Source organism: Rousettus aegyptiacus, unplaced genomic scaffold (assembly GCF_014176215.1).
Source record: "Rousettus aegyptiacus isolate mRouAeg1 unplaced genomic scaffold, mRouAeg1.p scaffold_m13_p_14, whole genome shotgun sequence".
NCBI lineage: Eukaryota > Metazoa > Chordata > Mammalia > Chiroptera > Pteropodidae > Rousettus > Rousettus aegyptiacus.
The window spans coordinates 26,883,410-26,911,266 of NW_023416289.1; the positions used below are offsets into that span (position 1 = coordinate 26,883,410).

The 27,857-nt window shown below is 47.1% G+C and overlaps 1 protein-coding gene across 1 annotated transcript in view; it reads right to left on the reverse strand.

The window, feature by feature from the left end:
- Nucleotides 1–26,959, reverse strand: part of COTL1 (coactosin like F-actin binding protein 1) — a 39,347-nt gene extending 12,388 nt beyond the window's left edge. The window contains exons 1-3 of the mRNA XM_016165936.2: nucleotides 26,696–26,959; nucleotides 26,357–26,439; nucleotides 3,022–3,179 (exon numbers count right to left, since the gene is read on the reverse strand). Coding sequence (XP_016021422.1) covers nucleotides 3,022–3,179; nucleotides 26,357–26,439; nucleotides 26,696–26,772 — 318 coding nt within the window. The 5' untranslated portion in view covers nucleotides 26,773–26,959. The remainder of the gene's footprint in view (nucleotides 1–3,021; nucleotides 3,180–26,356; nucleotides 26,440–26,695) is intronic.
- Nucleotides 26,960–27,857: the final 898 nt, after the last annotated feature.

The following is a 27,857-nucleotide window of genomic DNA, read 5'->3' on the forward strand; positions in this document are numbered from 1 at the left end:
TTCATCTACCAGCATTCCTTTAACAACTGGATTAACACTATAGCTGCCAATCATAATGCTCTGTCTCTCTGCACACACAGGATGTGCATGTGACCTAAGCTGGCTCAATTGGAATCCTTAAGGGAATGACTGACATAGAGGGAGGGGGGCTCTCTTTTCACCTGGGATCAAGATCCAGAAGAAGCAATATGTCTGGACCATTTCTCCTATTGTGCAGAGGCCACCTGAGGCCAAACCCAGAGAAAAGAGAGATGAAAAGAAGATACTGCTTCAGCTCTAGCTCTAGCCACGCCTGAAGCCAGCAACCCCTGTACTTCCCAGGTCAGAGAGCCAGACAATACTCCTTTCTACTACCATGTAATTGAGCTTGCAAATGAAATTATAACCAATATTCCCAACTGAAGGTTCCCACCAAAAAATCATATTTCCCCAAATCACCCTCTGTTACTAGCCCACTTAATCAAACTAAGAAGAGTTCTAGATTTAAAACAAACTCAGCCAACCATTAATATGTACAAAGTTTCCTTTGGGGACGTTGAAAAAGTTCCGAAGCTGGACAACGGTTATGATTGCACGACACTATGAATGTACTTAAGGCCGCTGAATTGTACACTTTAAAATGACTAAAATGATCCATTTTAAGTTAGTGTATTTTACCAATACGATTTGCAAAATTCAAAAGACTGCCCCCATCGGACACATCTGGACGAGCATTCTCTTGTTCCCTGGTCACACCCAGGCTGGCCAATGAAGAGGACTAACTAAGTGTGGCTGGCAACATTCGGCAGGAGACCTTGGCCGTGGAACGTGCATTTTTTTGTATTTTCCACTCTGCTGACATAAAAGAGACCCCTTAAAGCTAGTTCACCATGAAAACCCAACCGTCTTGGAGAAAAATAGCCTGTAGGGCTAAGTAGGTGGCCCTCCAGAGCTCAGATCGGTAATTAGTAATGCTGATTAGGATGTGAAATAAGTGACACTTATTAAACATTTACTATGTCCCAGGCATAGTGCTAACCCTTTTCAAAGGTAATCTGACTAGCCATATCTTTTTTTTTTTTTTTTTGGTTTCTTTTTTAAACTTAATTAATTAATTTATTATGGCGACATTGGTTAACGAAATCCAGTAAGTTTGAGCTGTACATCTTAACAGTAAGTCATACATATATTTACACTGTGTGTTCACCTCCCACAGTTAGATTTCTTTCTGTCACCACATATTTGACCCCTTTTTTCCCGCCTACCTCCCCGCTCCTTCCTCCTCTCTCCCCTCTGGTAACCATTAGTCTATTGTCCATGTCCATGAGTACCATATCTTTTTAAAATGATTATTGCCACGTCTACTAATTCTGGAACCCCACCTCCTGAAAATGTATTCTAAAGAAACAATTCATCAGAAGAAAGGAGCCGCTATTTCTGTTATTTAGAAAAATAAAAACTGGAAGCAAGTCAAGAGGCCAACGACAGGGGACATTTAGTACATTACAGTACACTTGAGAAATGGGACAGTCAGCCACCAGAAAACGTTCATTACAAAGACTCCGCGGCCACATAATTTGTGAAATTATGTTAAGTAAAAAAAAAAAAAAAAACCAACTAGAGCGTGATTTGCAGACTGACTGCATCAACGCAGAGGTGGGTGAGCTCGCCCACGGAGCTGGTAGGGAAGATGGGAAAACAGGAATGATAAGAACTTTATGCTTTCTTATTATTTTTTAAGTAAAAGTTTTATGTTGGATTTACAGAAAAGTTGCAAGAAATAGTACCAAGAGTCTCCATATACCCTGCGCCCTATTTGCATAATCGTTAACATCTTGTGGTACGTTTGTCACACCTAAGAAGCCAACACTGTAACTATAACTAAACTCCATATTTCATTCTGATTCCAGAAGTTTTTCTGTTCCAGGATCCAATTCAGGATACCACACGGCATATAGCCTATTTTTGCAAGTATGTTTTGTTTTTGTTTGTTTTTTTGTTTGTTTGTTTTTTTAACAATTCAATGGCTTTTGGCATATGCACAGGTATGTACAACCATCATCACAGTCAATTTTAGAATATTTTTATCACCTGGAAAAGAAACCCCCTACCCATTAGCTACCACCTCCTTATCCTGGGTTTTGAAAAATCCTTTGGCAAAATGGAGAACCCTTTAGTAGAGAGAGACTTCGCTCCCTCACTTCTCTTCCCTTGGGTTTCCTTTCTGGAATTCAGATTTTCTTTTCTCAGCATGACCTCATGCCGTAGCTCAAACGAACCACCTTGGAAGTTTCCCATAGTGTCAATTTTCGTGATGTCCAGAAAGGGAAAAAAACAAACTTTAAAATAGAGAATTCTACAAGTTAGAACTATTCAGGAGCTCAGAGGCAAATCCAAAGGCATGCCCACCTTTCCCAGTTTCCTCTCAGCCAGACAGGGATTTGGGACGGAGTCAGCCATGTCCAGTGCCCAGTTACCCAGTCTAGGAGTCTGTGCCATTGCTGATACAGCCTTTGTCATTCTAGAGCCACACGATTCTCATAAAGCTCCCACTGACCCTTGACATAAGGTTGACACCTATTCATTCATTCAACAAGTATTATCAAGTCCCTGCTGTTTGCCAATAACTGTTCAGGAAGGATGTGCATGAATTCTCACACAGGGCGCTCACAGCCACCACTGGAAGTCAACCATGATCATCCGTGAGCCAAACAGGGGCCATGACTTCAGTCATCTTTCCAGCCCCCTTCTCCATGAGCCACCTGCCCCAATCTCTAAGGTGGGCTTCCAGCTGCCATGCTTCTATTATGCGATGGTCAAGATCACAAACCCAGCTACCTGCCTCCTCCTAGTCCGCTTCCTGAAAACAATTTTGCTAGCATTTCACCAATAGCTGTGATGGTCCAGAGACGGAGTATGGCTTCCTGGAAGTCACAGCTAAGTCACAGGCCCAGGAGCCAAATCCAGCCCTCTCCGTCCCTGCTGGATAGTGCCCTTTTGTGGGTGTGACCCTCAGATCCTGAAAGAACACAGGCCAGTTACCTGCACGACTTCCTTCACCAGGGTCTTGTCCGTGCCGGTTTTGGCTCGCTGTAGCCCGCTGACATTCTCCCCGATCCACGTAATGAGGGCGAACTTTGACCTCTTGCTCATGGCGTCCCCGGTGGTGAAACGCACGAAGGCGAACAATCGGATGTCATCTGTGGCCAACGGCAAAAAAAGGGCACAGGGCTCGGTTAAAACACCCAAAAATCATGTCCCCGAGAAGGTGCTATGACCCATGAGTAGGCCTAGGGTGGCGATGCAGGGCCAACACTGACCTTGGCCAACATTCCTTCATTTGATCCCGACAATAGCACCCATTTCGCGGATGAGAAATAGACGTTGAAAAGGGTCGTGTGACACTCCCAAGGCCACACAGGCAGTTGGAAGCCACACTGGGAATGTGAACGCAGACCTCTGCGGCTACTACGCCTGAAACCCTCCCATCTCTCATACGGTTAAGTCTCAAGTTTTGAATCTTATCCCCAGTCTTTGAGGCCTCACTAGGAATGGGAGAGCCACATGGTGGAGAGATGGAAATTCAGCTTGGAGAGGGATGGGATGAGGAGGAAACAAAGAAAGGGGCCCCTCTCTTTTGGTCTGAGATACAACTCTGGGTCCCTGAGTGTATCTAGCTTATGGCTAGACAATTAGGCCATTAAGAATTCTGAATATTCTTCCATTAGTGTGTTCCGACTGTTATATCTTATATGCTCATTTTTATTAAAATGATTCTGGGAGCTATTTTGTTTCATTGATCTACATTTGTGTGTGTTTTTTTTTCTTACCACACTTTTTTCATTATTGTCACTTTAGAATCTCTTCCACGGTCCACCATCATGCTAAGTTCCTTCCAACCTTTATTGCTCTGCGTTACTAAAATACTATGTGACATTCCCGAGTTTTTAGTGTCCTGTGTGTCCTACTAGGCTAGACTGGGGTCACTCCTCCTCGGCACTCCGGACACTTGGGCTGATCGTTCTGTGTCGTGGGGCATCCAGTGAGCTGCGATGTGGAGCCGCACCCCTGGCCCACTCACGAGATGCCAGTATCGCACTCCCCTCTCCAGTTATGACAACCAAACATGTCTCCAAACATTGCCCAATATCCCCTGGGGGGGCAGAACCGCCCCTTGCTGAGAATAAATTTCTAGATATAGTCTGTGTCCCTTTTCAATGAGGACCCCCTTTGTGTTTTCCACCAAAATTCTGTGCTTTTCATTGAGAAAAATCACATATCCTTGCTCTGCTTAACTCCCAAATTGTTCTTATTTTAATTGCTCTTGTTAGTGAGATCTCATCATAGTTCCCCACTGGTAAAGGTTAGCACGTGGGGATGTCACTGGTTTGGGTTATTCGTTCTGTACCAGCCGCTCTGCTACGCTCCGATGTTCTTAACGGCTTTGAGTTGCTGGCTTTAGACTTTCTCAGGACCCAATGACAGTGTAGAGCTGTGCTTCTCAAACTGTCATGTGTACTCAGATCACCTGAGGGTTGTGCTAAAATGCAGGTTATGATTAACAGGTCTAGGATGGGGCCCTGGAGTCTGCATTTCTAACTGGCACTCAGGTGATAACTGATGCCTTTTGAGATTTTGTTTTTTAAATCAAGGTTCCTTTCTCCTTAGAATCTTTCTAGATGCCTCCATGCTGAACCCCGCATAATGTATAGGTTTACACCAAGATCACAAGCCCTGAGTGTAATGGAGTCTGGAGCTGATCGAGCTCACTGCGTGGTTAGTACCTCAAAGTCTGAGCACTGTCACGTGAGAAGCGGCACTGTCTAATAGGTAGGTAATCATCTGTCCCAGGGGAGCTAAGACACAGTTCTTAGCAGGCCACGAACTCCTGATTCAAACTCTATAGACCAGGCTAGGGCGCACTCTACCAAATCCTTATGACCGTTTGTACGGGCACGGCACCTCTCCGTTTATGAAACACACTTATGTTTTCCTACCTCATTTGGTCTTCATGACAATGCTGTATGGTGGGCTATGGCAGGAAGAAGGGTTTGCCATCATCGCCTTCATCAATATCCAAGCCACCATTTGATAGATGAGGCTCAGTAGTCATGTGACATGCCCAAAGTGACACTAATAACAAAGCCTGGCCTGACAAAGGATCTAGATAGCTTGGGTGTCTCTGACGACCCAGCCCTAGGAGTCTGGTGGGGAGCTGACCATAGGGGTCAGTGAGTGACAAGTGGTGGGGACAGAGAAGAAAGGATGGTCTCAGGATACTTCACAGGCCAAATTGACAGGGCTTGGTGACCAACTGGCTATAGGAAATGAAGAAGGAATCCAGGGGATTCCCACATGGGGGAAGGACAGAGCTCTATCTTTTACTCCTCAAGGACTATGACAGTCTGGGCCTCAGCTGCCTCCTCTATAAAAATGAACCGATTTTATTTTATCTTTTTTGTCCTCATTTTTTTTTTATCAAGATAAAAGTCATATACCATTAAATTTACCATTTTAACTGTTTTAAATCATAAAATTCAGTGACATTTAGCACATTCACAATATTGTGTGACCATCACCACCACCTAATTCCAGAACATTTGCATCGCCCCTCACAAAAACCCCACACCCACTAGCAGTCACTCCTCGCCCTCCCCTCCCCCGGCCATAAGCAACGCTAATCTGCTTTCTGTCTCTGGATTTGCCTGTTCCGGACATTTCACACAGATGGAATCATACACTCTGTGATCTTTTGTGTCTGACTTCTTTCACTCAGCATGTTTTCAGGGTTCATTCACATTGTAGCGTGCTCAGTATTTCATTCCTTTTATGGCTGAATAATATTCCATTGTATAGATATGCCACAATCTATTCATCTAGTCATCTGTTGATGGACAGCTGGGATTTTTCCAAATTGGAGTGAGTTTATACATCCTTCATTAGCTGATCATGAGGATTAAATATGAACACCGTGAAATCCGCCTGGCTGGCCACGGTAGACTCTTCTCCCTGAAGCTGTAGCCACAGGGCGGAGCTGCCAGGTGGGTAGTGAGCACAGGAAATGAGGCTGCTGGGGCTGAGGAACTGAAATTCACTCAGCCACACGCGGCTGGTGCGGACGCAGCGTGGGGGTAAGTCGCCAAGCATTTCCCAGCATTCACAGCCGTGTCTGGGAAGCCAGTGCACTGTTTTGGGTAGTGTTGTTGGAGGAAAAGGAGAACCAGCACCAAAGTGTTTAATTAAATTGCAGCCTTGACCCGAGGGGAAGGCAGGGCCACACATCGGATGCCACGGCAACGCAAGCACAAAAAGGCAGTCTATGTCTCAGCAACCACTCCATTTCCCATTTCCACATGGCTCGGCCCAGACATGTGGGTTCTGTGATTGCATTTGGATCCCAACCACCCCATCAGCATCCAAAACCTTCATGTGGGAAAGTTGCACGCCACGTGTCCCAAGTACCAGCCCAGGACCTGGCATGAGATAGACGCACAAGAAGTAAGTCACACACACACACACACACACACCCCCACACACACCCACAAGGATATTGGGAACCTAGCCTTTATGGACCTTCCAGATCCGCAGGACAATGACATTTAAATGATCATGGCAGGCAAGGCTGTTTTCCTGGGTGGCTGTTTGCTGCTTAGCCGACAATGGTTTGCCAACAAGATTGCTGATGTTTTTGAAAATCCAAGAGTCACGTACGCTTACAAATGTTTGCTGCTCAAGATTTGGCCCAACATTGAAAAGTCAGCTAAATCTGAAATGAAAAACCTGCTGGTCTGAGCAACATTTTCGTAGCTGCCCACACAGACCTGAAGTCTCTCTCTCCCCCGCTCACCCTGAAGGAGGCTGTAAGGCTAATTTGACCTTAAACTGATCTGTGCAGGAGGAAGTTCTAGTCTTAGTTGCTCACTGAGCTGCCTTCCTGCTTCTGGACAAACTGGGCAGACTAAACACAAACACGCGGCCACAGCACGGCCTCATTCATCACTCTAGCACACAGGAAAATGTGGGTATATCAACTGAAAGGCATAGCTAAACATCATATATGTACATAGTATGCTTGTGCATGTGTGTATGGGGCTGCGTGTGCATACACATGTGTGTGTGTGCTAAGACGGCAAATCAGGCTGGGAGACAGTTGTCATCGCCCTCATGGTGCCGCTCAGTCCCCAATGGGGTGAGTGGTACATCTTTTCAGACTGAGGTTTAGGAGTTGAGGGTACAGCTCTGGATGACCCCATTGGGAGAAGCTGGGCCCAGACATTTGCACCAGAAGACACGCCGAGCTCCCTCTGTCAGAGGCCTCAGCACGGCTGTCTACAACTGCAGGTCCCTGCACTGTTAACCCTCAATCTTCTGCTCTAAGGCATCCGGGTTGAGTCCAAGGTTCCAGAGTCCATTAGAAACTCACCTCACTTTGTACCAGCTCTGTAACCTCAACCAGAGTCCTGAATGTCTCTTAGCCTCAGTTTCCTCATCTGCAAAATGGGTTACATACCTACTTCATAAGGTGGTTGTGAAGATTAAATGAAAAAAAAAATGAGACGTGAGGGGCTTGGCTGATGGGGGTGGTTGCTATTTTTCTATCCCCACCTCGCAGTGAAACCTCCCCCAGAGGTGGGTCACGGCCTCCTAACCGCCAAACCCAGAGGAAGGACTCCCAGCCGCGACCTTCCTCACTGGTCTTCTGTAGCCACCAAACTCACTACTCGGGGTTTCAAAGCTGGGCACTCCTGGACACACGTCATTTGGTCACTCATTCCATGAGTGTTCCTTGAGGGCCTACTAAGTGCCAAGCCCAATATTAAGGTCTAGGGGGTACAGATAAGACCAACGACGGTCCTGATGATAACAGAGGTCAATGTTCACTGAGCACTTACGATGTCTAGACACTGTTCTAAGCGCTTACATGAATTTGCGCATTTCTTCATCCCAACCTTTCTGTGAGGTCAGCATTGTTCACAGTCCCATTTTACAGGTGAAGACGCTGAGGCTTAGAGAGGTGAAGTGATAAGGAGCCAGACAACTCTTGCCCTGCCCACTGGAACTAGTTAAGCCTAAATCAGCAGTTCTCAAACCAGCAGCATCGGCATCACCCAGGAACACATTGGAATATAAATTCAGACACTCTGCGAACAGGGCCTGGAAACAGAGTTTAATAAGCTCCCAGGGTGATTCTGATGCCCCTGAACCTTGAGAACCACTGACTTAGGGAAAGAGGTGAGAAAAGGAATTGATGAGGTTTTTCGCAGAGAGAACCCACTCCACGCCTGACAGAGAAAGGGGGTGAGTGAAAAGTCCCGGGCAGGAAAGCTGAAGTGGCCGAAGTTCAACCGCCCGCATTCTTTCTCACCTGCACCCCTTTTAAGGAAGTGAGCGCGTAAAGGAGTTTCCTGTGTGGCCTGGCTTCTCGACATTATAATTGACAGAATTAGAGGTGTCTAAGTGTGGTTCCTAAGTAGCTCACCGTCAAAGACCATCAGGACTGTCTCCCCAGAGACTCTCCCTCCACCCAAATCCCACGGCTCAAGAATGAGCAGAGGCGTATTTAAAAAAGAGCTACTGAACCATGGCACTGGGTATGAGGGAGTTCTCTCTGTTACCCCTAGGTCACTTATTTGACATGAGCCATCATTAACAAGGGTTCCCAAATGCATCACAATATCGCACAGAGCCCCATCTCATGGAAGATGTCAACCAATGACAAAACAAGGTCAGGAGCCCTGTCCTCAAGGACCATCCATGTCACTTTGTGCTGACTTCTGGCCAGCGCCATGAGCTCAAAGGCCAGGCTGACTGCATGTCAGGTATCTCCAATTTGAGGCTGTGGAAATCCTCCGCTTCCTGCCCCATGAGAGTCTTGTTCACGAAAAGATGATCTTTACACAGAGTTAATGTAATATTTTCCAAAAAACTTTACCCCTTGGTTAGTCGGTGAAGTCTCATCACAGGAAATGACAGGTTATCAGCATGACAAAGCTCCTGGACCAGCCAATCCCACCAGCCTGAAGGATTCCTCGGGACCTAGAAAGCCTAAGCAGGGCCCTTCTGGTTCAGTTCTCCCGTCAAGGTTCCTTGCCTTCATTTACTAAGTTAACACACAGCATAAAGCTGTCTCACGTAAAGTTCTGGGACCCTGCCTGGCACAGAGGAAGTGCTCACGAACACTGCTGTCGTTGTGTTATCACCTCTGCAGTCTCTGCCTCCCTCTGGCTCTCTTCTAAATCATCCGGGACCCTGCGCTTCCCTTCTTTCTTTCCTGCCTTAGCACCCCGTCATCTGAGCCTTTTCTCCCCTCTCTTCCCTCCTCCCATATTCTCCATTTAGGACCAGAAAGGAGGGAAAGATTTACGAACAGAGACAAGGAAAGCGGGAGGACCAAGGAGGTGATGCTAAACAGGTATAGCAAGGGATAAAGGAGGAAATAATGACACAAACAGGGGAGATGACCACAAACAGGCGTGGGAAGAGGGGTAAGGAAACAACGGGGAGAGCTAAACGTCTCTGGAATTGCCAAGGCCACCAGGATGAGCTGCTCTAATATTTTTCCCAAAAACTACAAATGGCATAATCTACACCAATCTCAAGAACTTCCCCTGCTTCCCTCACCCAGACTTGACATCTTCCCAGGCCAAGGAAATCCCCAAAGGGCAGATTCTGCCCAATCTCACCAATAGTCGCACCAGGGTGACTCCAACACAGAATCCACATCGATTGAGGGCCCGTGCTTTCTCCCAAAAGGGACCCAGTCTTCCCCTCTGCCTGCCCCCAAAGCCAGCCCTGGCTGGTGAGGACAAAACCCAGAGGAGACTGAGGACCTACGATATGCCAAGCAGCGCACGAATTTCTCATACCTTTGCACATGCTTTGAATGAGTGTTTTCTGCTAAACACAGAACACATATTAGGTGCAGAATAATTAAAAGTACAAATAAGCAAAAATAAGGGTCTCACCACCTAAGTAACCCTTGTAAATGTCTTCATGCATGGCCTTTTGATCTTTTTAACTACTTTCATACTCATTGAGTTTCTGTTATATCCCACAGTGCCAAGATAAATAGTAGGTGCCCAACAGAAAGAAGGACTGAGAGAGAGAGAACTAATCATTTCATAATTTCCATCCAACACTGAATCTCAGAACAAGACAAGGAAAGGGGGAAGGAGAACATGGAGGAAATTGCCCCAGAATGCTACTAGATTACAGGTCACTCTAAAGCTGACCTGGCCTTATATAGACTCTCTAAGAAGTTATGCAAACAAAGTTCAGTAAGAAGAAAACAACCCACACACCAAAAAGCTGAGCTGTCAGCTTCCACTGAGAGAGCTCCCTGGAGTGGGTATGAAATATAATGGGAAAGAATTCTAACATCCTGCTGCTCAGGGCAAAGCGACAGCTGGACAGTAGCCACAGCAGCGCTTGCTTCACACAGGCTGCTGCTGTTGGGGGGAGCCCGGGCAGGGACAGGACTGTAGGATGAGGACTTGGGAAGCATGTCCTCTCTCGGACACAGGAGGCACAAGAGGGTGTGTTGGGTGACCTCCCCGCCCCACAGGGAACTAAGGCCTGAGACTGAAAGGAATGGGATTTGTCCCCAGAAAGGAGAGGTTTCATTATTGAAAAGCCCCATATCACCTGCTCTCTCTTTTTCAAAGTGACTTTCACATTGTTTGTCCTGATTGGTAAAACCAACAACAAAGAGCCCTCCTGTCCCACTCGAAAGTTTTTTTAGAAAATATTACATTAAATGCAGAATGACCCAGCTTTCCCAGTTTTAGAGAACACCAGAAAATAGAGTACAGGATAGCCAGAGGAAAAGAAAGATGATTGCTTCAGTAGGAACCCTCAGGGAATGGGCTGATCTGGATACCCAAATTATGAGGATAGCTAATGGTTTTCCCCCAATGACAAAGCACCAGAGTTTTTTTTTAATTGATGACTTTTACTTCCTTAAATGGAAGTCAGTGTGTTATAGCAAACCCCACCTTCTGACTTAAGAGATGAGTGGCTATAACAGCCCCAAAGGCTCTGAGTGCATCATTATGGCAACTACAATGAGACACTCCAGGGACACTGAAGAAGTCAGGGTCTGATTGCTTGAGCACTAAATGCCCCTGGTGCGCACTGTTCTGCATTCTTGTATCTGCTTTTTGTAACTTTTCTGTTTTTCCATTGCTGTCAGTTAGTCATTTGACAAACATTTATTAACATAACAGTCTGTGATCCAGGGACTTTGCTGAATAAGTCCCTACCCTCAAAAAAAATACACAATCTAGCATGGCAAACAAAACAAAGTATGTGAACACCATGTAGTACAGCAATGAGAGTTATCACAGGGTGAATAGGAACATCAAAGAAAGAAGAAAATTAACTCTGCCTGGGGGAGGTGTTGATCAGGGCAGGCTTCATAGAAGAGGTGATGTTTGATATAGGTCTTGAAGGATAACTTAGAGTTCATCCAGTTAACAGAGTGAGGCCAAAGGGGGAATCTTACCAACAACTTCATGAATAGACTCTAACAGAATTCCAGAAGAAAGCAGTAGTTTCTGTGGGCAAGTTCAAAATGCCTGCCTCCACCAACCCTTCTATTCCTGACTGGCCAGAGGCTAGCGGGGCATATAATTAGCATGTCATTACTGTGTGTGAAACAACAATTCAAAGGCTCAAAATGACTTTTCTGAGGGGCTCTTCTAGCTTGTTCACCCCTACTCCAGGAGGGCAGGAACCTTGTTCCCTGCAATATCTCAAGTGCCCACAATGGTGCCTGACACACTGGTCATGCTCAATAACGATTTCTGGATGAAATGAAGAGCATTTGCTTCATCTTCTGTAGCTGCTTTTCAGCCCCCAACTCTCAGCCTCATCCAGTTCAGTGGGAGATGCCATTTTATAAAAATAAAACCAATCTCCTTCCTGAATTTGAAAGGTATAGCTGCCACCCACAGAGAGCAGGAATGACTAGACCAGCAGCGATGATCAGATGTGGACAGACAGATAACAAATGACTGGTCTGGACAAATTTGCCCTTTAAAAAAAAGCATGAGGAAAGGGCAGACCAACAACATGATGTTGCTAGAATTAGCCACGCTTGCATATGCATAATGAAAGTCGAGGTTCTTCTCTGCCTTTCATGCTCACATCACCGGGTACGGCACCTAGAAGAACAAAGTAAACTCTAACCCTCAGCAGCCTTAGGGAACCAAGTAACCTGGATTCACATCCCGGTTCAGCCTCTTCCTGCTGTGTGGCCATGGCCCAATAGCTTTCCCTCTCTGATCTCCCGTTCTCTGGACTGGAGAATGGCTTTTCCATCTCTGCCTCAGATCGCCTGGGTGGTAGGGACAGACACACAGAAGGCTTTCCATCCCTATGGCTATTAATGACATTCCCAGCCCTTGAGTTTGCCCAGACATTTACAGCTGACTCATTTTACTCTTCTATTGATTCATGTATTTATTAACCCACATGAATATCCAAGACGGAACCCCTACTTATCTTTAAGTACTCATTTCCGATACAAAGGATTAAGGCAATAAAACATACCCTTGGCACCAGCTCCATGCAGGCTGGATCGGAAAGATGAAACCACAGCCAAGGGTACGGTGCTGTGTCTGAATGTCAGCTCCCGTCAGAAGCGGTTGATAGCATTAAGCCCTCACGACTGGGCCTGAGACTGAGCAGAGGGTAGAACACGGAAGACAATGATGACGAGGACAATGGTGACTGTTACGGAGTAAATGGAGGCGGCGGGGAAGATGAGGACACACGCGAGCAAGACCAAGTGAGCGTGTGGGGTGAGGGGGCTGGTGGGGCTGGAGAGTCACCGCGGGGAAAGGCAGGGCTGAACGGAGGGAAAAGTGACCGAGCTAAAAATGCTGACCTGGGAAATAGCCACGAAAAGGACCAAGCGAAACTCTAGAAGGTCACAGGACAAAAGAAGTAGGAATGAAATGCATGCTGCTCAGTAAAATCCAGAGTCCTCAGCGTGGCCTGCAAGGCCGGCCACGCTCTGGGCCCTGCCCACCTCCTTGTCCCCGCCTCCCGCACGCTTGCTGCCGTGGCCCACGTGGTTTCTGTCCTGCTTGTCCTTTCTCTTCTTGACATTTTAACAACTGAGATATCATTTATATACCATCGAATTCACCTTTTAAGTGTACAATTCATTGGTTTTGTATATGCACAGGTTGGGTTCCAGAACATTTCATCACCCCAAAAAGAAACCTCATACTCATTAGCTGTCACTTGTCATCGCCTGTCCCCACCCTTAATCTGCTTTCTATCTCCATGGATTTGCCTGTTCTGTTCTAAAAACTTCAAATAAATGAAAGTATACAATATGTGGCCTTTGGTGTCTGGCTTCTTTCGCGAGGCATAATGTTTTCAAGGTTCAGCCATGCCGTAGTGTGTGTCAGGGCTCCATCCCTTCTTACAGCTGAATTCGCTGTCATCGATAGATAATATTTTGTTGGTTGATAGACATCTGGGTGGTTTCCACTTTCCGGCTATCATGAATAATGCTGCTGTGGGCATATTCAAGTACAGGTTTTGGTATGGACACGTGACTTCCTTTCTCTTGAGTAGATACTGAGGAGTGGAATTGCTAGGCTTAACTGTTCCAGGAACCACCAAACTGTTTTCCACTGCGGCTGCACCATCTTCCTTCCCCACCAGCAGTGCATGAGGGTTCCGATTCTCTGCATCCTCACCAGCTGCTATTACGGCCTGCTAGTGAGTGCAGTGTGATATCTCACTGGGGATTGACTGGCATCTCCCTAACGACTCATATTGTTGACCATCTTTTCATGTGTTTATTGGCCACTCGTTGACCTTCTTTGTAGAAATATCCATTCAAATCCTTTGCCCATTTTTCAATTGGGTGGTTGTCTTGTTACTGTTGAGTTGTAAGAGCTCTTTATATATTCTGGACACCAGGCCATTATCAGATTCGAGGGCCTTCCCTTTTGCTGGGCACACTTTCTCATTCAGGTCTCTCCTCGGTGTCACTCCTCTTAGGGTCTCCTCAGACCACCCTGGCTAATGGTGGCTTCCCTGCAGTCTGCAGCCCATTGCTTCATTTTATTTTCTTTATGGCACTCATCTTTCTTGTTTTGAAGTGACCTCACTTGCTAGTTTGTCTATTGTCTGTCCCTGCACTCCCAACAGAAAGTAAACTCTGTGACTAGAGCACTCCACTTCTCCAGGATCCAAAGTACCTGGCATATAGTTAAGTCTTCATTTTAAATTTATTATTGAATTAATGAGTAACTACAAATCACCAAAGAAGAAAGTTACTCTCCCGGAATCAGACACATGGCAGCAGGTTTTGCCAAATCAAGAACAGAGCAAGTGGCATCCAGGTCAGGGCTGCAAGAGCTCACAGAGTGAACACAGGCCCTCCTCTGTTGGGCAGGGGGCCAGAGGGGATGGGACACCCTGGGCTCACACAGGGGCTGTCCAGAGCCTGGCTCTTCTCACTCTTCCCCAGAAGTCCCAGCATGACCCATAGGGGCCCAGGTCCTGTCTGAGGCAGTAGCTTTCTTCATTTGCAAGCCATGAACAATACACTCCATTCTGTAGACAGGGTAGAATTATAGCCAAAAAAGGGGAAGAAAACTACTTCCGGGTCAGATCAGATGACCTCTAAGAGATATCCTTTCAGACAAAAGAAGCAATGTCAGAATTTTACCCTGGGAAGGATAGAGGCATTTGAACTGCAGAATGTTGCTCCCCAGAGACCATCACAGGTTTTCTACTTCAACAAAAGTGGAAAAATTACCTCCGAGTTAAGTGTTCCCACAAATATAACACCAGCCAGAGGCACGGGCATTAGGGGCTATCCCTTAGCAGTCAAGAAAAGAGCTGTGGAAAGTTGTGAGGAGAATAGATCCTATGAGTTCTCATCGCAAGAGAAATTATTTTTCTTTTCTTTTTATTGTATCTATTTCAGATGAGGGATGTTAGCTGAACCTATTATGGTAATCATTTCACAATATATGTAAATCGAACCATCACGCTGTACACCTTAAACTTATATAGTGATGTATGTCAGTTACCTCTCAATAAAGAATGAGAAGAGAAAACAGCTTGCCTGTGGTCCTCCCTCCTTGTTTCAAAGGAATTTCAGCTGCAATTGTCAGGAAGCAGTGGGGAGTCAGGAGTGGCAGCCAGGAGCACAGCCACCAGGTTAGGAACACAGCTCGACCACCTTCTGTGCAACCCTGGGCCAGTGCCTTCACGTCTCTGAGCTTCGATTTTCCCATCTATGAAATGGGAACAACAGGGCCCGCCACACCGGGTCATGATGCAGATTAAGTGGCTGTATCTGGCAAAACAGTGGTCCCTAAAGACATCTGTGTCCTAATCTGCAGACCTGGCAAAGGGGACTCTGCAGCTGTGATTAAGTTAATGCTCTCAACATGGGGAGGTGATCCTAAATGATCCGATGGGACCAGTGTCATCACAAGCATCCTCACATGGGAAAGAGGGAGGCAGGAGAATCGGAATCAAAGAGATGGCATTGCTGGCCTGGAAGATGAAGGAACAGCCCATGAGCAAAGGGATGCGGGCCGCCTCTCGAAGCTGAAAAAGGCAAGGAAATGAATTCTCCCCTCAAGCCTCCAGGAGAAAAGAGCCCTGCTGACACCTTGATTTTAAGCCCAGTGAAACTAATTTTGAACTTCTGGGCTCCCGAACTATATAAAATGATTAAATTATGTTGTTTTAAGCCATTAAGTTTGTGAAAGTTTGTTATAGGAGCCATAGGAAACTCATACAATGACCTCAGCACAATGCCTGGCACAGTAAAGGTCCAGTGCTCACCATTATTTGTTAAAGTATTATTATTCTTTGTTATTGGCAAGGAAGCTTCCACAAATGCATAGAAGATAAAATGAGTGCATGAGAAAAAAGAAGACAGATGACCATAAACTAGGTCCAGAACTAAAACAAGATCAAAAGCAGGTTAATTTCGAAATGCACTGATGAAATAAAATACAAAGTGCTGAGGTAACAGCCCTGCCTTCAGTCACAGGCTCTGGGACCTGCCCCTGCTGAGGCCACTGAGCTGAATGTAAAAAGCCAAAAGCATAGCATAAAATCACATGGATAAGGAATGTAGGCATGCAGGGACTCCGAGCAGGAGACCTGGGCTACAGGCCAGTTGGGGCAGGGGCCACAGCCAGAGAGCCTGGGGGCCTGCAGACCCTCGCACAGATCACTCGGCTGTTATGTTGGCAGAAGGGACAGCAGGTCTTCCAGGGGTGAGCTCAGTTCCCAAACATCTCAGAGGAATGTCATTCATTCATCTATTCAGGCCATTATGGTAGAACAAAGACCCAAAACAGACCAGGATTCTGCGCCCCCAGGAGCTGCGATTCTAGCAGGAGAGTCCGATGACAAACAGATACACCTGCTCATGTGGCTATAACTTGGGAAACTGGTTCAGTCCTACAACCATGACCTTGGCCCACACAAGGAAGTGACACACCCACTAGGGAAAAAGAGATTGGGACTAGCTAACCATGAAGGATAGAGATTCTCCACTGAGGATACTGCCACCAGAGTGACAAAGCCCCTCTTTCCAGGACCTTGCTGTGGAACTGAAGAAATAGACAATCATTGCACAACGTAGTGGCATCATAAAGGCAAGGAACGCATCTGAGCAGAGGGGACATTTACACTGGGCCTTGACAGATATATACAAGTCCTCCAGGAAAGCCAAATGTATGAGGACGGAGCAGAAAGACTGTCCACAAGTCTTACGGAAGAGGGAGGGCAGAGCAGCACAGTGCAGGGGGAAAGCTGGGAGCCTCAGACACAGATCTGGGTTCAGAGTTCAGTTTTTCCACTTATTGTACCATCTCAAGTGAGCGATTTTTGACTCCCTGAGGAAACTGTAAGTAAAATGAGGATAATTCCTACTTACAGTTGTCACTGTACTCACTCCAGCCACATCCCTCACAGATGAGAAAAAATAGATGAGTTAGTACATGCAAAGCACCTACACAGTGCCTGGCATTTGGGCATCCATGAGGTCAGAATCTTATGTGCTGAGGACATGCATGGCAGTGTGGGTAGCCGGTGAGCATCTGCTGGAAAAATTTCCTGAGGTATACTAAAATCAATCTCCTGAAGAAGATGCAGCCAAGTGATTGAAAAAAGAGGCTGACAACTTCAGAATTAAATCAAAGAGTTTATTAAGGGAACTTATAGATAACTTGGAAGATGGCAGATCTCTGCACCAACATGGGATGGGGGCTTAATATTTATCATATTATACATATAGCCTCCAGGACACAGGCTTGTTAAGAGCTGCACATTCCAAAACCCACCCATCCTAGGATGATCTAGAAGTCACTGAGAGCAACTTGCTTCTTAAGATAGTGTTGTTCACACTAAGCAATTGAGACCTTTTTGCCTAATAGCACCCTGTCATAAAGAGCATCCATGTAATCTCTAAACATTTGGACCTCATGGCAAAAAGTGCAAAAGGTTCTTAAGGGGAAAGGAGTTGATGCAATTGGATGTGAAGTTTAGAAAGCCACCTCTGGCCTGGACTGCAAGTTCACTGGAGTCGGGGAAAGGGCCCAACGCAGCATTCGGCAAAGGACTTGGCACACAGTAGGTGTTCAACAAATGTCCTGGAGAAGGAAATACCATAATCAAGGGTGGGGCCCTAGAAAACACCCACACTTATGGAGCAGGAAGGAAAAAGAGAACCAAGAGAAGGAAGTGAGAACAAGAGATGAGAGAAATAGAGGGAGAACTAAGGAACCATTGCAAGGCAGAAGCAGAGGGAAGGGTATATTTTCAGTAAGTAGAGGTCGCTGACAAATGCTTCGGGGAGGTCAAGTGGAGTAAAGACAAAGAAATGGTCACCAAATTTGGCAACCAGAAGATAACCAAAGACCTGTGCATGGGATTCCATGCTCTGGGTATGGGGTGGGGGGCACCAGAATGTAACGAGGGGAGGTGAGCAGTTAGACGTAATAGCTACACAATCCATATGCAACACTTTCAAAAAGTTTGTATTAACTCCTAAGGATTTTCAAGGGGCAAAAACTCAATTCAATTCAACCTGTTGAACACTTTTTCTGAACAAGGGACACCCTACTTACCAGGAAGATGAACATCTAGCAACCTTCCCCATGGGAGATGTAGCCACAAACTCAAAGGCAAGCACAGATATTACCTATAGACAATCTGAAAAAGAGCTGTCACAAAACCCATGAGCCTTATGACAGAAGCCATGCAATGCAGCTCATGACCTCCCAGCAATAGGTATGTGGAAAAAGGATATCGAGTCTGAATGTTGCAGAAAACTATGCAGGCAGTGGCTCAATAGCCCTTTAGGGTGCCACTTACAAATCGTAACCCAACGTTGTTTCTTAAACAAAGCCAATGCTCAATCAGTGTTTGTTAAATGTATAACTGACACACTGTTAAGCACTTTACAATGTTCAAAGCACTGATTTAAAGCTTCCTTTTATCTTCATAGCTTCTTAGACCCATTAGATAATTTCTCTCCTTCCCTTCTCACTAGAATTTCTGAATCCACATGAGTATGTACAACTGGGGGTGGGAGGTGGGGGGGGAGGGACCCAAGGCAGAACAGCATGATACATAGACTGCCAATTGTACATGTGTTGTACTGCTACACACACAGAGCCATAGACAGCAAGTGTATTTGTCTCCTGCATTCCATCACCCTTCTTTGGTTATGGCAAAGATTCTCAACTTGACCACAAACTCTAGTTAGACTCTTCTGAGCTCTTTCTCAACTGGGTCTCAACTTGTGGACTTGTGTGTTCATCTCTGCATTATCTGATTTTAGCAACAATCCTGTTAAGTCATTTTAGCCAGAATCCCCCTTACTCCATATCTGATCACCCTTGATATACGAGCATGTTCCTCATCCTCCACCACCCTCCTGCGGTGATGTCTGAGCACTCTAGCCTGCCTTCAGCAAGAATACTGTTAGGTTGGTTTGGCCAGAATCCCCCTTACCCCTGATGTATCCTCTTGGTAATTTTCCATCCGCTCACTCTCAACCTGCTCTCTGACTATAAATTCCCACTTTGGCTTGTTGTATTCAGAGTTGAGACCAATTTTTCTTCCCTACTTTGCAATGGTCTCTATACTTATCACAACAGTCCCCTGAATAAAGTCTGTTCTACCATTCTTTAACAAATGTCAGAATAAATAATTTTTTCTTTAACAGTATACACACCCCCATTTTCCTTAGGAACCAACCCACTGCCGCTCTCAGTACCTGGTCAGGCGGACCCCATCCTAGAGGGGCATCGCCCAAGCCTATGTTAATATACTTTGCCATTCTTCCTGAGATAAAATAGACCAGAAAAGGGGGCTGTGAGAGGATTCATGGTTAACTATGGCCTCTTTCAATCCCTTTCTTAAACATCCATGCCAAGTGGTCGAGCAACCTCTTCTGACATAACTTTCATGATGAGAGTCTCATTACCTCCAGTGACAGCCCATTCTAGCTTGAGGACGGTTCTTCTTCATATGGACTCAAAACCTAGCCCTGAAACTTCTACTGTTTGGTGCTCTTCTATTACATGGGGTTGGGATGCGGGTAGCCACACTGAAGAAGCTCACATCCTCCACATGACAGCCCCTCAAACATCTGAGGACAACACTCGTGTCCCCCTGAGGTGTCACTCCTCCAGGTTCAACATGCCCAATTTTCTTAGTCATGAGAGGTTTTGAATTCCTTGCCCAACCTGGATTCTCCTCTATTATCCTGTTCCCAGCTGCCTACTCTAGAAAAATGCTTTAAAAAACAAAAACAAAACAAAACAAAAACAAAAAACAAAAAACTTACTCAAGCTGGCTTACGAAAAAATTTCAATTGGCTCAAAAAAATTCAAATGGCTGGATCCAAGAGTTTAAGCCATGTCATCTGGTCTCCAGTCTCCATCTTTGGCTCTGTTCCTGAGTTCTCAGGCAGCTTTCTCTCCAAATGGTAGATGGGTCCTATAAGCTCCAAGCCTTCATTATGCTTACAGGTCTTCAACCCAGATAAAGATAAAGGGATTCTTTCCCAACAACTCCATCCAAAGTCTCAGGGATCAATCTGAGTGGCTTGACTTGAGTTTCCTGGGCCCGACCCTCAACCAATCAGTTAACAGAGAAGATGACTTACTCTGATGGGCCAGGTCTGGGTAAGGGGCCCTCCCAGTGGGGAGGGGAAGAATCAGCCATGCTGGAACTACATTGGCTAAGAAGGATTATTATGAAATAGGAAGGATGAGAAGTTCTCCCAAAGGATGGAATGCCAGACAGACAAAAAGGTTAAAAACCACGTCTCTCTGTGAATAATGTTTTGATCTGAACACTCCAGGCTCACCAGAGAATCATGGGAATATCATCTGCACCCAGACTATCATCCAGCCACCATCACAGGGCATCTAGCCCAAATCAAGCTTCCTGTTGACATCGCCTTCCATGAATATACTTTTTCTGGTAACCAACCCACACATCAAGTTTATTTCAATCTCTCCACTAATGTGCAACACCTAAGAAGGTGCTACGTTAACAATATCCACATTTATTGAGCACTGACTCTATACCAGGCACTGCCCTACAAGCTTTATATGTTTCATGTCAGTTTATCTTCACAACAACCTGGGCGTTATGCGTAACCATTATCACCAAATTACAGATGAAGAAATAGAGAATCTGGGAGACTTGTCCATGGTCACACGGCACACCAGGGTGTCTCAGTGGAGCAAGACACCCTGGCTCCACCATTGATACTCATAACTGATCAGCTCTAAAAAATTAGCACCAACAGAAAACTAGATTCATTCCCAGATGCCTGGATTCTTTCCAAAATAAAACTCTTACAACAGAGTACCTTGGGGTCCATCAATAAAGGAATAGTTAAACAATGTTACATTTATATGAGAGAACATTAGGTAGCCACTTTAAAGGCTGAGCAATGAGATAAAACATCAGCTTCATGAGGACAGGGGCCTTCTCTGCTTCTGTGTTTAACTTCAGTGCCTAGTACAGTATCCTGCAGAGTAGCCAACTTATGTCCATTGAAGGAAGAAAGGAAGGAAGGAAGGAAGGAAGGAGGGAGGGAGGGAGGGAGGAAGGAGGGAGGGAGGAAGAGAGAGAGAGAGAGAGAAAAGAAAAGAAAAAAGAAAAGAAAAGAAAAGAAAAGAAAAGAAAAGAAAAGAAAAGAAAAGAAAAGAAAAGAAAAAGAAGGAAGGGAAGGAAGGAAGGAAATGAGAGGGGAGGAGAAGAAAGGAGGGGGAGGGGAAGGAGGACAAATGAATGAACAAATTTCTACAGGGTAAAACTATAACGGAACTATATCTGGTTTGTATTCTCTTCTTTTTTCTTAGTCTCAGTTTCTGAATATTCTACAAGAAACATGTTTTACTTGCAAGGTACAAAAACAGAAAGTGATTTCATAGATGGCCCAAGCCACCGCCTCGTCACATATAGGTGATCTATGAGCCCTTTATGCTTTGATCAGAGAGAGATCGTGTGTCCAGTCAGTCTGGCAAATAGCTCTTTCCCTGCTGTCTTTGCCAGCTGAGCCCCAGCTCCTCCTGACTCCCAATGGCTCTGTCAGGGGAACCAGAGACCCTTCAGCGCAGCTCAGCACCTGTTTCCTCTCCATCGCCTCTTTACCTTCCCATCTTCCTGATGCTCTCAGACTACATTCTCTACTTCCTCATTAATTAAATTCTACCAATGAGATTACACCGATGGTAATTAACATGTATGGAGCACTTGACTATATCCTAGATACCAAAGACTTGCTTCCTTTCTCTTCCTAATGACCACATTATAGCAGAAGGATGACCAAGGATGACCAGATGGGTGCTCCAGGTCACATGACTGGCAAGTATTGAAATCCAGGCCATCCGATGCAGCCCAAAGCTTTAACCAGTGCGCTAACCAACTCTTACCACATGCCGAGCACCTATGGCATGTGGACCTGGGCCAAAGTCTACTGCGTGCCCACACTGGGCCTGATGCCCACTGCATGCCAGCCTAGGGTCGAGTGCCTACTGTGAGCTAAGCCAGGGGTAAGCCTCGACAGTGTGCTGAGGTGTGGCATGCACTGAAGGCTTCGGAACAGACAGCGCAATGTCATAAGCACCATGAGAGTAAAAATAATGATATAAAGTGACAATAACAACAGCCACTGTGTATCAAGGGCCGATGCTCTCATTTTAAAGGAAATAGTTCAGTTACCCTCAGAGGTAGGCATTGTCAGGATCCCCATTTTACAGACCAGAAAACTGAGGGACAGAGGAAGGAATGTCCTCGCCCAAGGCTACACAGTAAGAGAGGGACAGAGCTGGGACGTGAATTTAGAGCTTTTCTGATTCCAAAGTATCCTGGCTGTTGAAATAAAGAAGGGATCGAACTAGGCTGAATACCAGAAGGGTTGAGATAATGAAGATGAATCCACTTGAAGGGAATATCCAAAGTCAAAGGCCCAAAGGCTGGGAGTATTACACAGTGTCAGGCTGCAGGTGCAGAGAAGGGTTTGGGAAGCTATTGGGCAGGAGATGTGGGTGGAGACAAGTTGAATGGAATGCCAGTCAGATGGCCTAGGCTTAATGCAGTGGGCAGAGGGCAGTCATGGAAGGTTAATGAACAGGAGAGTGACTTGATTAGAGATGTGCTTTAGAAAGTTACTAGAAAGATGTGGGGAGAATGGATATAAGATGAGAAAGAGAAAAGGCTGAAAAGCTGTTGCAATAAAGGGGTCACGGGTGAGAGGCAATGGGCCTGTTTTGTAGTTTGCCCCTCTCTGGAAGCAGCACGCACCAAACCCAACCCCCCAGCCCCGACTCTTCCTTTAGAGAGCCACCCTCCCCTACTCCAGGGTGGGGCACTGATGCAGGCTTAGTCAGCCAGAGTCCCAGGGAGTGGTTCAGGATGGACACACAAACCCAGCCAGGCCGAGGAGAGTCTGGAGACCCAAATCATTGGCAAAAGGACTCTCTCTTTCTCCACTGGGATGGCTCTGCCGATGGCCTGGAAGGAGGGGAAGCTGGTGGCCATGTGTATCACCACTCAGGGAGAATCTGCCCTCCGGCCCGCCTGTCCACAAGAAGGGCGATAAAGGAGGAAGGCAGAGCGAGGCAGGAGATGGAACAGAAAGGGTCTGAACTTGGGCAGTCTTGTGTGTAGCTAGCCAGCACTTCTCTCGGACTTTCCAACAATGGAAGTTACAGACCAACTTTTTGCATAAGCTAATCTGCATGGGGATTCTCTCACTGCGCCTGAAAGATCTCTGACTACCCATATGGACTGAAGTATGGGGTAGAAGCAAGAGCAGAGATGGAGATGATGACGGAGCGCTTAGTGCAGAAGGAGGGGCCAGATGAGTACAACGCCAGAAGAGCCAGTGCAGGGCCACACAGGTCTCCAAATCCTGCCAGCAGAAAGGAACAGGAAGATGACAGCCCAGCAACTTTCCAGATTGGCGACCTTCCAGAAAATAGCTGCGGCGGACAAGGAGAGGCCAGGCCTGGGGGCTGGGAGAGATGACAGTGGGAGGCTGGACAGACAGATTCCATTCTGGAAAACGCTGGGCAGGGACAGGGGAAGGAAGACAGTAGCCAGAGAGGAGAGGGGAGGGGAAGGAAGGTGTTTCAGAGAGATAATGACCCAGGAGGGACTGTCAGAGAGGAGAAAGAGCCCAGGAGGAGACACCCCACTCCCGACCCTACAGCCCAGAGCAATGGAGACAGAGACCAGGTGCAGTTCGAGGGCTTCCAACTCCTCTGTGCACCATGTGAGATGTTTGGAAACATGAAGCCTGTGCTAGAGGGGACCCTCAGGCCTGTCAGAACACCTGGCTAAAAATTAGGCCTATAAAGAGCCCTCCCTTCATCACACGAGTGGGCAAACATGTCTTTAATAAGCTGCAAACAATCCCACAAGCCCCAACCAGAACCTGCTATACCACTAAAGAAGTCTCATAGCTTGGAGAGGAGAATCTAAAGCACTTCTTAGAGGGAAAAGGACAAGAGCATGGGCCTTGGAGCAAGCCTGCCTGGGTTCAAGACCCAGCTCTGCAACGTCCTAGCAGTGTGATCTCGGGCAAGACATGGTTTACTCATCTGTAGAAGGGAAACAATCTCAGTAACAGAGACAAAGCATGTCAAGTGCAGGGACAGACATACTAAAAGTTACTAGTTAGTGTTCTGATTCCTTCGTCACTAGGTTGTAAGGACACAGCAGTGGGAAGCAACAAGCTTTTCAGAGAGGAACAAGAGCAGACACAGCACCCATAACTCGCCTATACATTTGTCTAACAGATGGCTGGGGAAGGAAGGCAGACTTCCAGCCAAAGCAGACTGAGCTTTCAGATCCTACAGTCCATTCATAAGATCAACAAGCAGCAGGGAAAGCATTTTTAGTTCCCCCGCCAGGCATGCCCCACTCCCATCCCTGTCCTTGGAGGAAGGGTCAGAGTAGAAAACCGCAAAGCCCAAGGGAGGAAGGAAGTGTTCTCTGACCCAAGCAAGCCCTTCCAGTTTAGCAGGCCCAATGGCCAGGAGCATCTGTTCAGAATCTATTGACAGGATGCTCTTTCTTCCCCGGGTCACCTTCTCCTACTTGATGAAGAGAACAATAATAGCTTCAGAGGCAGAACTCAGTCTGATGGTTGGGGCGGGGGGTGGGGAGGTGGTGGTGGAGTGGGTGATGGATGGCCAGGCAGCAGGAGGAAAGAAACTGGTAGTTTACTGTGCCCAGTTCAGGGAATAGGAAAGCTGGCCTGCGAAACAAAGCCTCAGAGCCAGCGAGGCAAAAAATACCGCTGAATCTCCTATTTGTGCACCAAATCGGGGGAAAGTCAAGAGTTTTTTGTTTATTCCACTTGCAAAAGCATTTGCCACGGTGGCGGAAGAATAGCAGTGGTTGAGAGGGCTCCTGAGTCAGGGGTCTGGGTCCCAATCCTGACCCCACCAACTCTCTACCCTGTGCATCTTAGGAAATCTGAGTTGTTATGATACTTTACAAGTTTGATATTTTGAACCGATCCTTTACAAAAGCAATGCGCGAAAGTCTGGAGGCAGCTCTCAGAAAGACATTTTAGTTGGAAGAACATTAAAAAGATAAAAACCTAGTACCACCAGCCCATAGCAGATACTTCATAAATATTCTGTGAATTAGATTAATGCAAAATGTCATTTGATTAAGAAAGTAATTAGAAAAAGGAGCAGTCACATGATCCTTAGCACAATTTTGTACTTCAGTTCACAAATGACCATGTAGTTTGTACAGGCATTGTCCTGAGCATATGACACACATTGACTCACTTATCTTCACAACAACCCTCCAAGGTTACAGGTGAGGAAAACCAAGGCCCCCAGAGGTAAAGTAACTTGCCCCAACCACAAAGCTAGAAAGCGACCACAACCCACTCCCGCAGGCTAGCTCAGAGCCCACGCCCTAACCTCCAGGCTGTGCTGCCTTTGTCTGAATGTGTTTCCAAGCTAGAGACCAAAGGCTAGGAGGAAGCCCACTCTCCGGTCTCAGCTTTAAAGGGACCTATTTACCAATGATGCCGAGCCTTTGACTCGATCGAGGGGTTTAGGGTTATGCACACTACATGTTCTTTCCTTTTAATGGTTCATAATACAGCAGGGAAGTGCACAAAGTTTACAAATCTTAAGTATTTGCTTAATGATTTCTTACGTGTGCACACACCTCTATAACCACCTCTAAGATCAAAATACAGGACATTTCCAGTGCACCCTCCCCCCAGCCTTCCTTGTGCTCCCTCCCTGTCAGTGGCTCTCTATCCCAAAATGTGACCACTATTTCGACTTTATACACCACAGATTAGTGTTGCCTTTTCTACAGTGTCACATAAATGCAATGAGGGGTGTATTCTTTCATATGTGGCTCTATATTAATCAAATAAAAAACATATAACCAGCACATTGACAATGACTGTGTTTGAAAGGAGGGTGCACCTGACAGTTCATTTCTCTTGCAATAAGCTCCAGTATTTTTATTTTGGCTCGCTGACCGATCAAAGGGGAAGGTGGGAGGGCTGAACACTGGAGTTTGGAACTGCAAGAGTTGGCTGTGGAAAAACCAGTGATCCGCAGGGGGCAAAGGAGCTGTCCCACCTGGAGAGGGTACTGCGGAGCAAGGAAGCCAGGCAGGCAGTCGCCTTTGGTTGCTCCGGATGTCCAGAAAGGAAGCTTTTGGAGGCTTTAAAACGCTCAAAGCTTCCAGCGCCAGAGGCGCCCAGAGTGGCCACAGGCTCTTCCCAGTTTGGCCTCTGCCACTGCTCCCCCAGACTTTAACAATTTCTCAAAAGATCAGGAATTCCCCCAAAAGGCGCATCTCCTACCTGTGCACAATTGGATGAAGTCCTGATATTCCGCTCCCTGCTCGCCGGGGACGATGGTGGAGCCCTCATATTTAAAAGTCACCCTTTGGATTGGGAGAAGAAAAAACATACACACGTCAGCGTTGGTAGCTGCATGGTGCCGAGCTTCCAGCAGGACAATCTAAAAGATGCTGTGGCTCGGGAGAAGCCAGTGCTGGCTTTCCACGCTGTCCTGGGTTAGGGCTGAGGAAGACAGCACGGGATGACCCTTAATCCGTCCCGCCTGGAAGACTGCTCAGTGCACCAGGCCCCTCGCGAGCTTGGGGAGCGGGGCCTGGAGAGCAATAGAAAGTTCCTCACCAGATGACTGCCGAGCCGTCGTCGCGCACCAGGTTGTACGCCTCCCGGCAAGCCTCTTTGTCGATCTTAGTGGCCATCGCCGCGGGACCACAGCGGAGACACTCTGCCCAAGAGCACCGAGCAAGCTCTGGGCCAGCCGCAGGGATCGGAGCGCGGCGGGGACGCGCCGAAGGCCGGCGAGCGAAAGCGGCGGGTGACTGCAGCGGAGACAGCTACGCAGGGATGCAAGATCCGTGCTTCGAGCGCGGCAGCAGCTACGAGTGCGTACTGAGCGCTTGCCTGGACCAAGGCCGCGTCGCCCCGCCCCCCAGGACGCCCCGCCCAGGCCCCTTCCAGCCATTGGCCTCCCAGGCCGCAGCCGCTCCGTCCCCGCTCATCATTGGTGGCCGAGCCGCGGGGGCGGGGTCTCTTTACTCGCAGGCGACCAATCTTAGTCCGGTGGGTTGCGCAACTCCGCAGTGAGGGCTAAAGGGGCTTTCCCCCCCTCCCTCTACCTCCTCTCTGTCTCTCCTCCTTCTTCCTCCTCCCTCCCTCTCTTCTTTTCCCTCCCTCTCTTCCCTCTTTCTCTCTTCTCCCTCCTCCCCTTCGCCTCCTCCCAACCCCCTTCTCGTCTCCTACTCCCCCAACTCCTCCCCTCCATCTCTTCCTCCCCAAACCCTCTCTCACCTCTCTCTACCCCTTCTCTGCTCTCTCTCCTCCTCCCTCCTTGTTTCTTCTTCTTCCATATTCCCTACCCCTCCTCTACTCTCCCCTCCTTGCTTCACCCATTACTCTAACCCCTTCTCCGCCTACCTATTCCCTCCCTCTCCCCTTTCCAACCGTTTACCTACCCTCCTCTTTCCTCTTCTTTCACCTCATTATCCCCACCCCCAACTCCTTCCTCCATATTCCCTCTTTCTCAAGCTCTCTTCCTCCACTTCCTCCCTTCTACCTTCCCTTCTTTCTCCCTCTTCCCTCCCCCACCTTGCATCTCCCTCCTCCTTAGTCCCCTTTCTTCTCCCCCCTCCCCAGGGCTGCAGAGCTCCCCAGATTCACAGGCTATCTCTAAGTGGGTGACTTAATGCATCAGACCAAAGAAGATTGCCCCCACCCCACCCCAGCGTTTGGCTCCGAGGTTTCTAGGTGGGGAGGAATTGGAAGGAACTAAGCATCTTAAACAGGA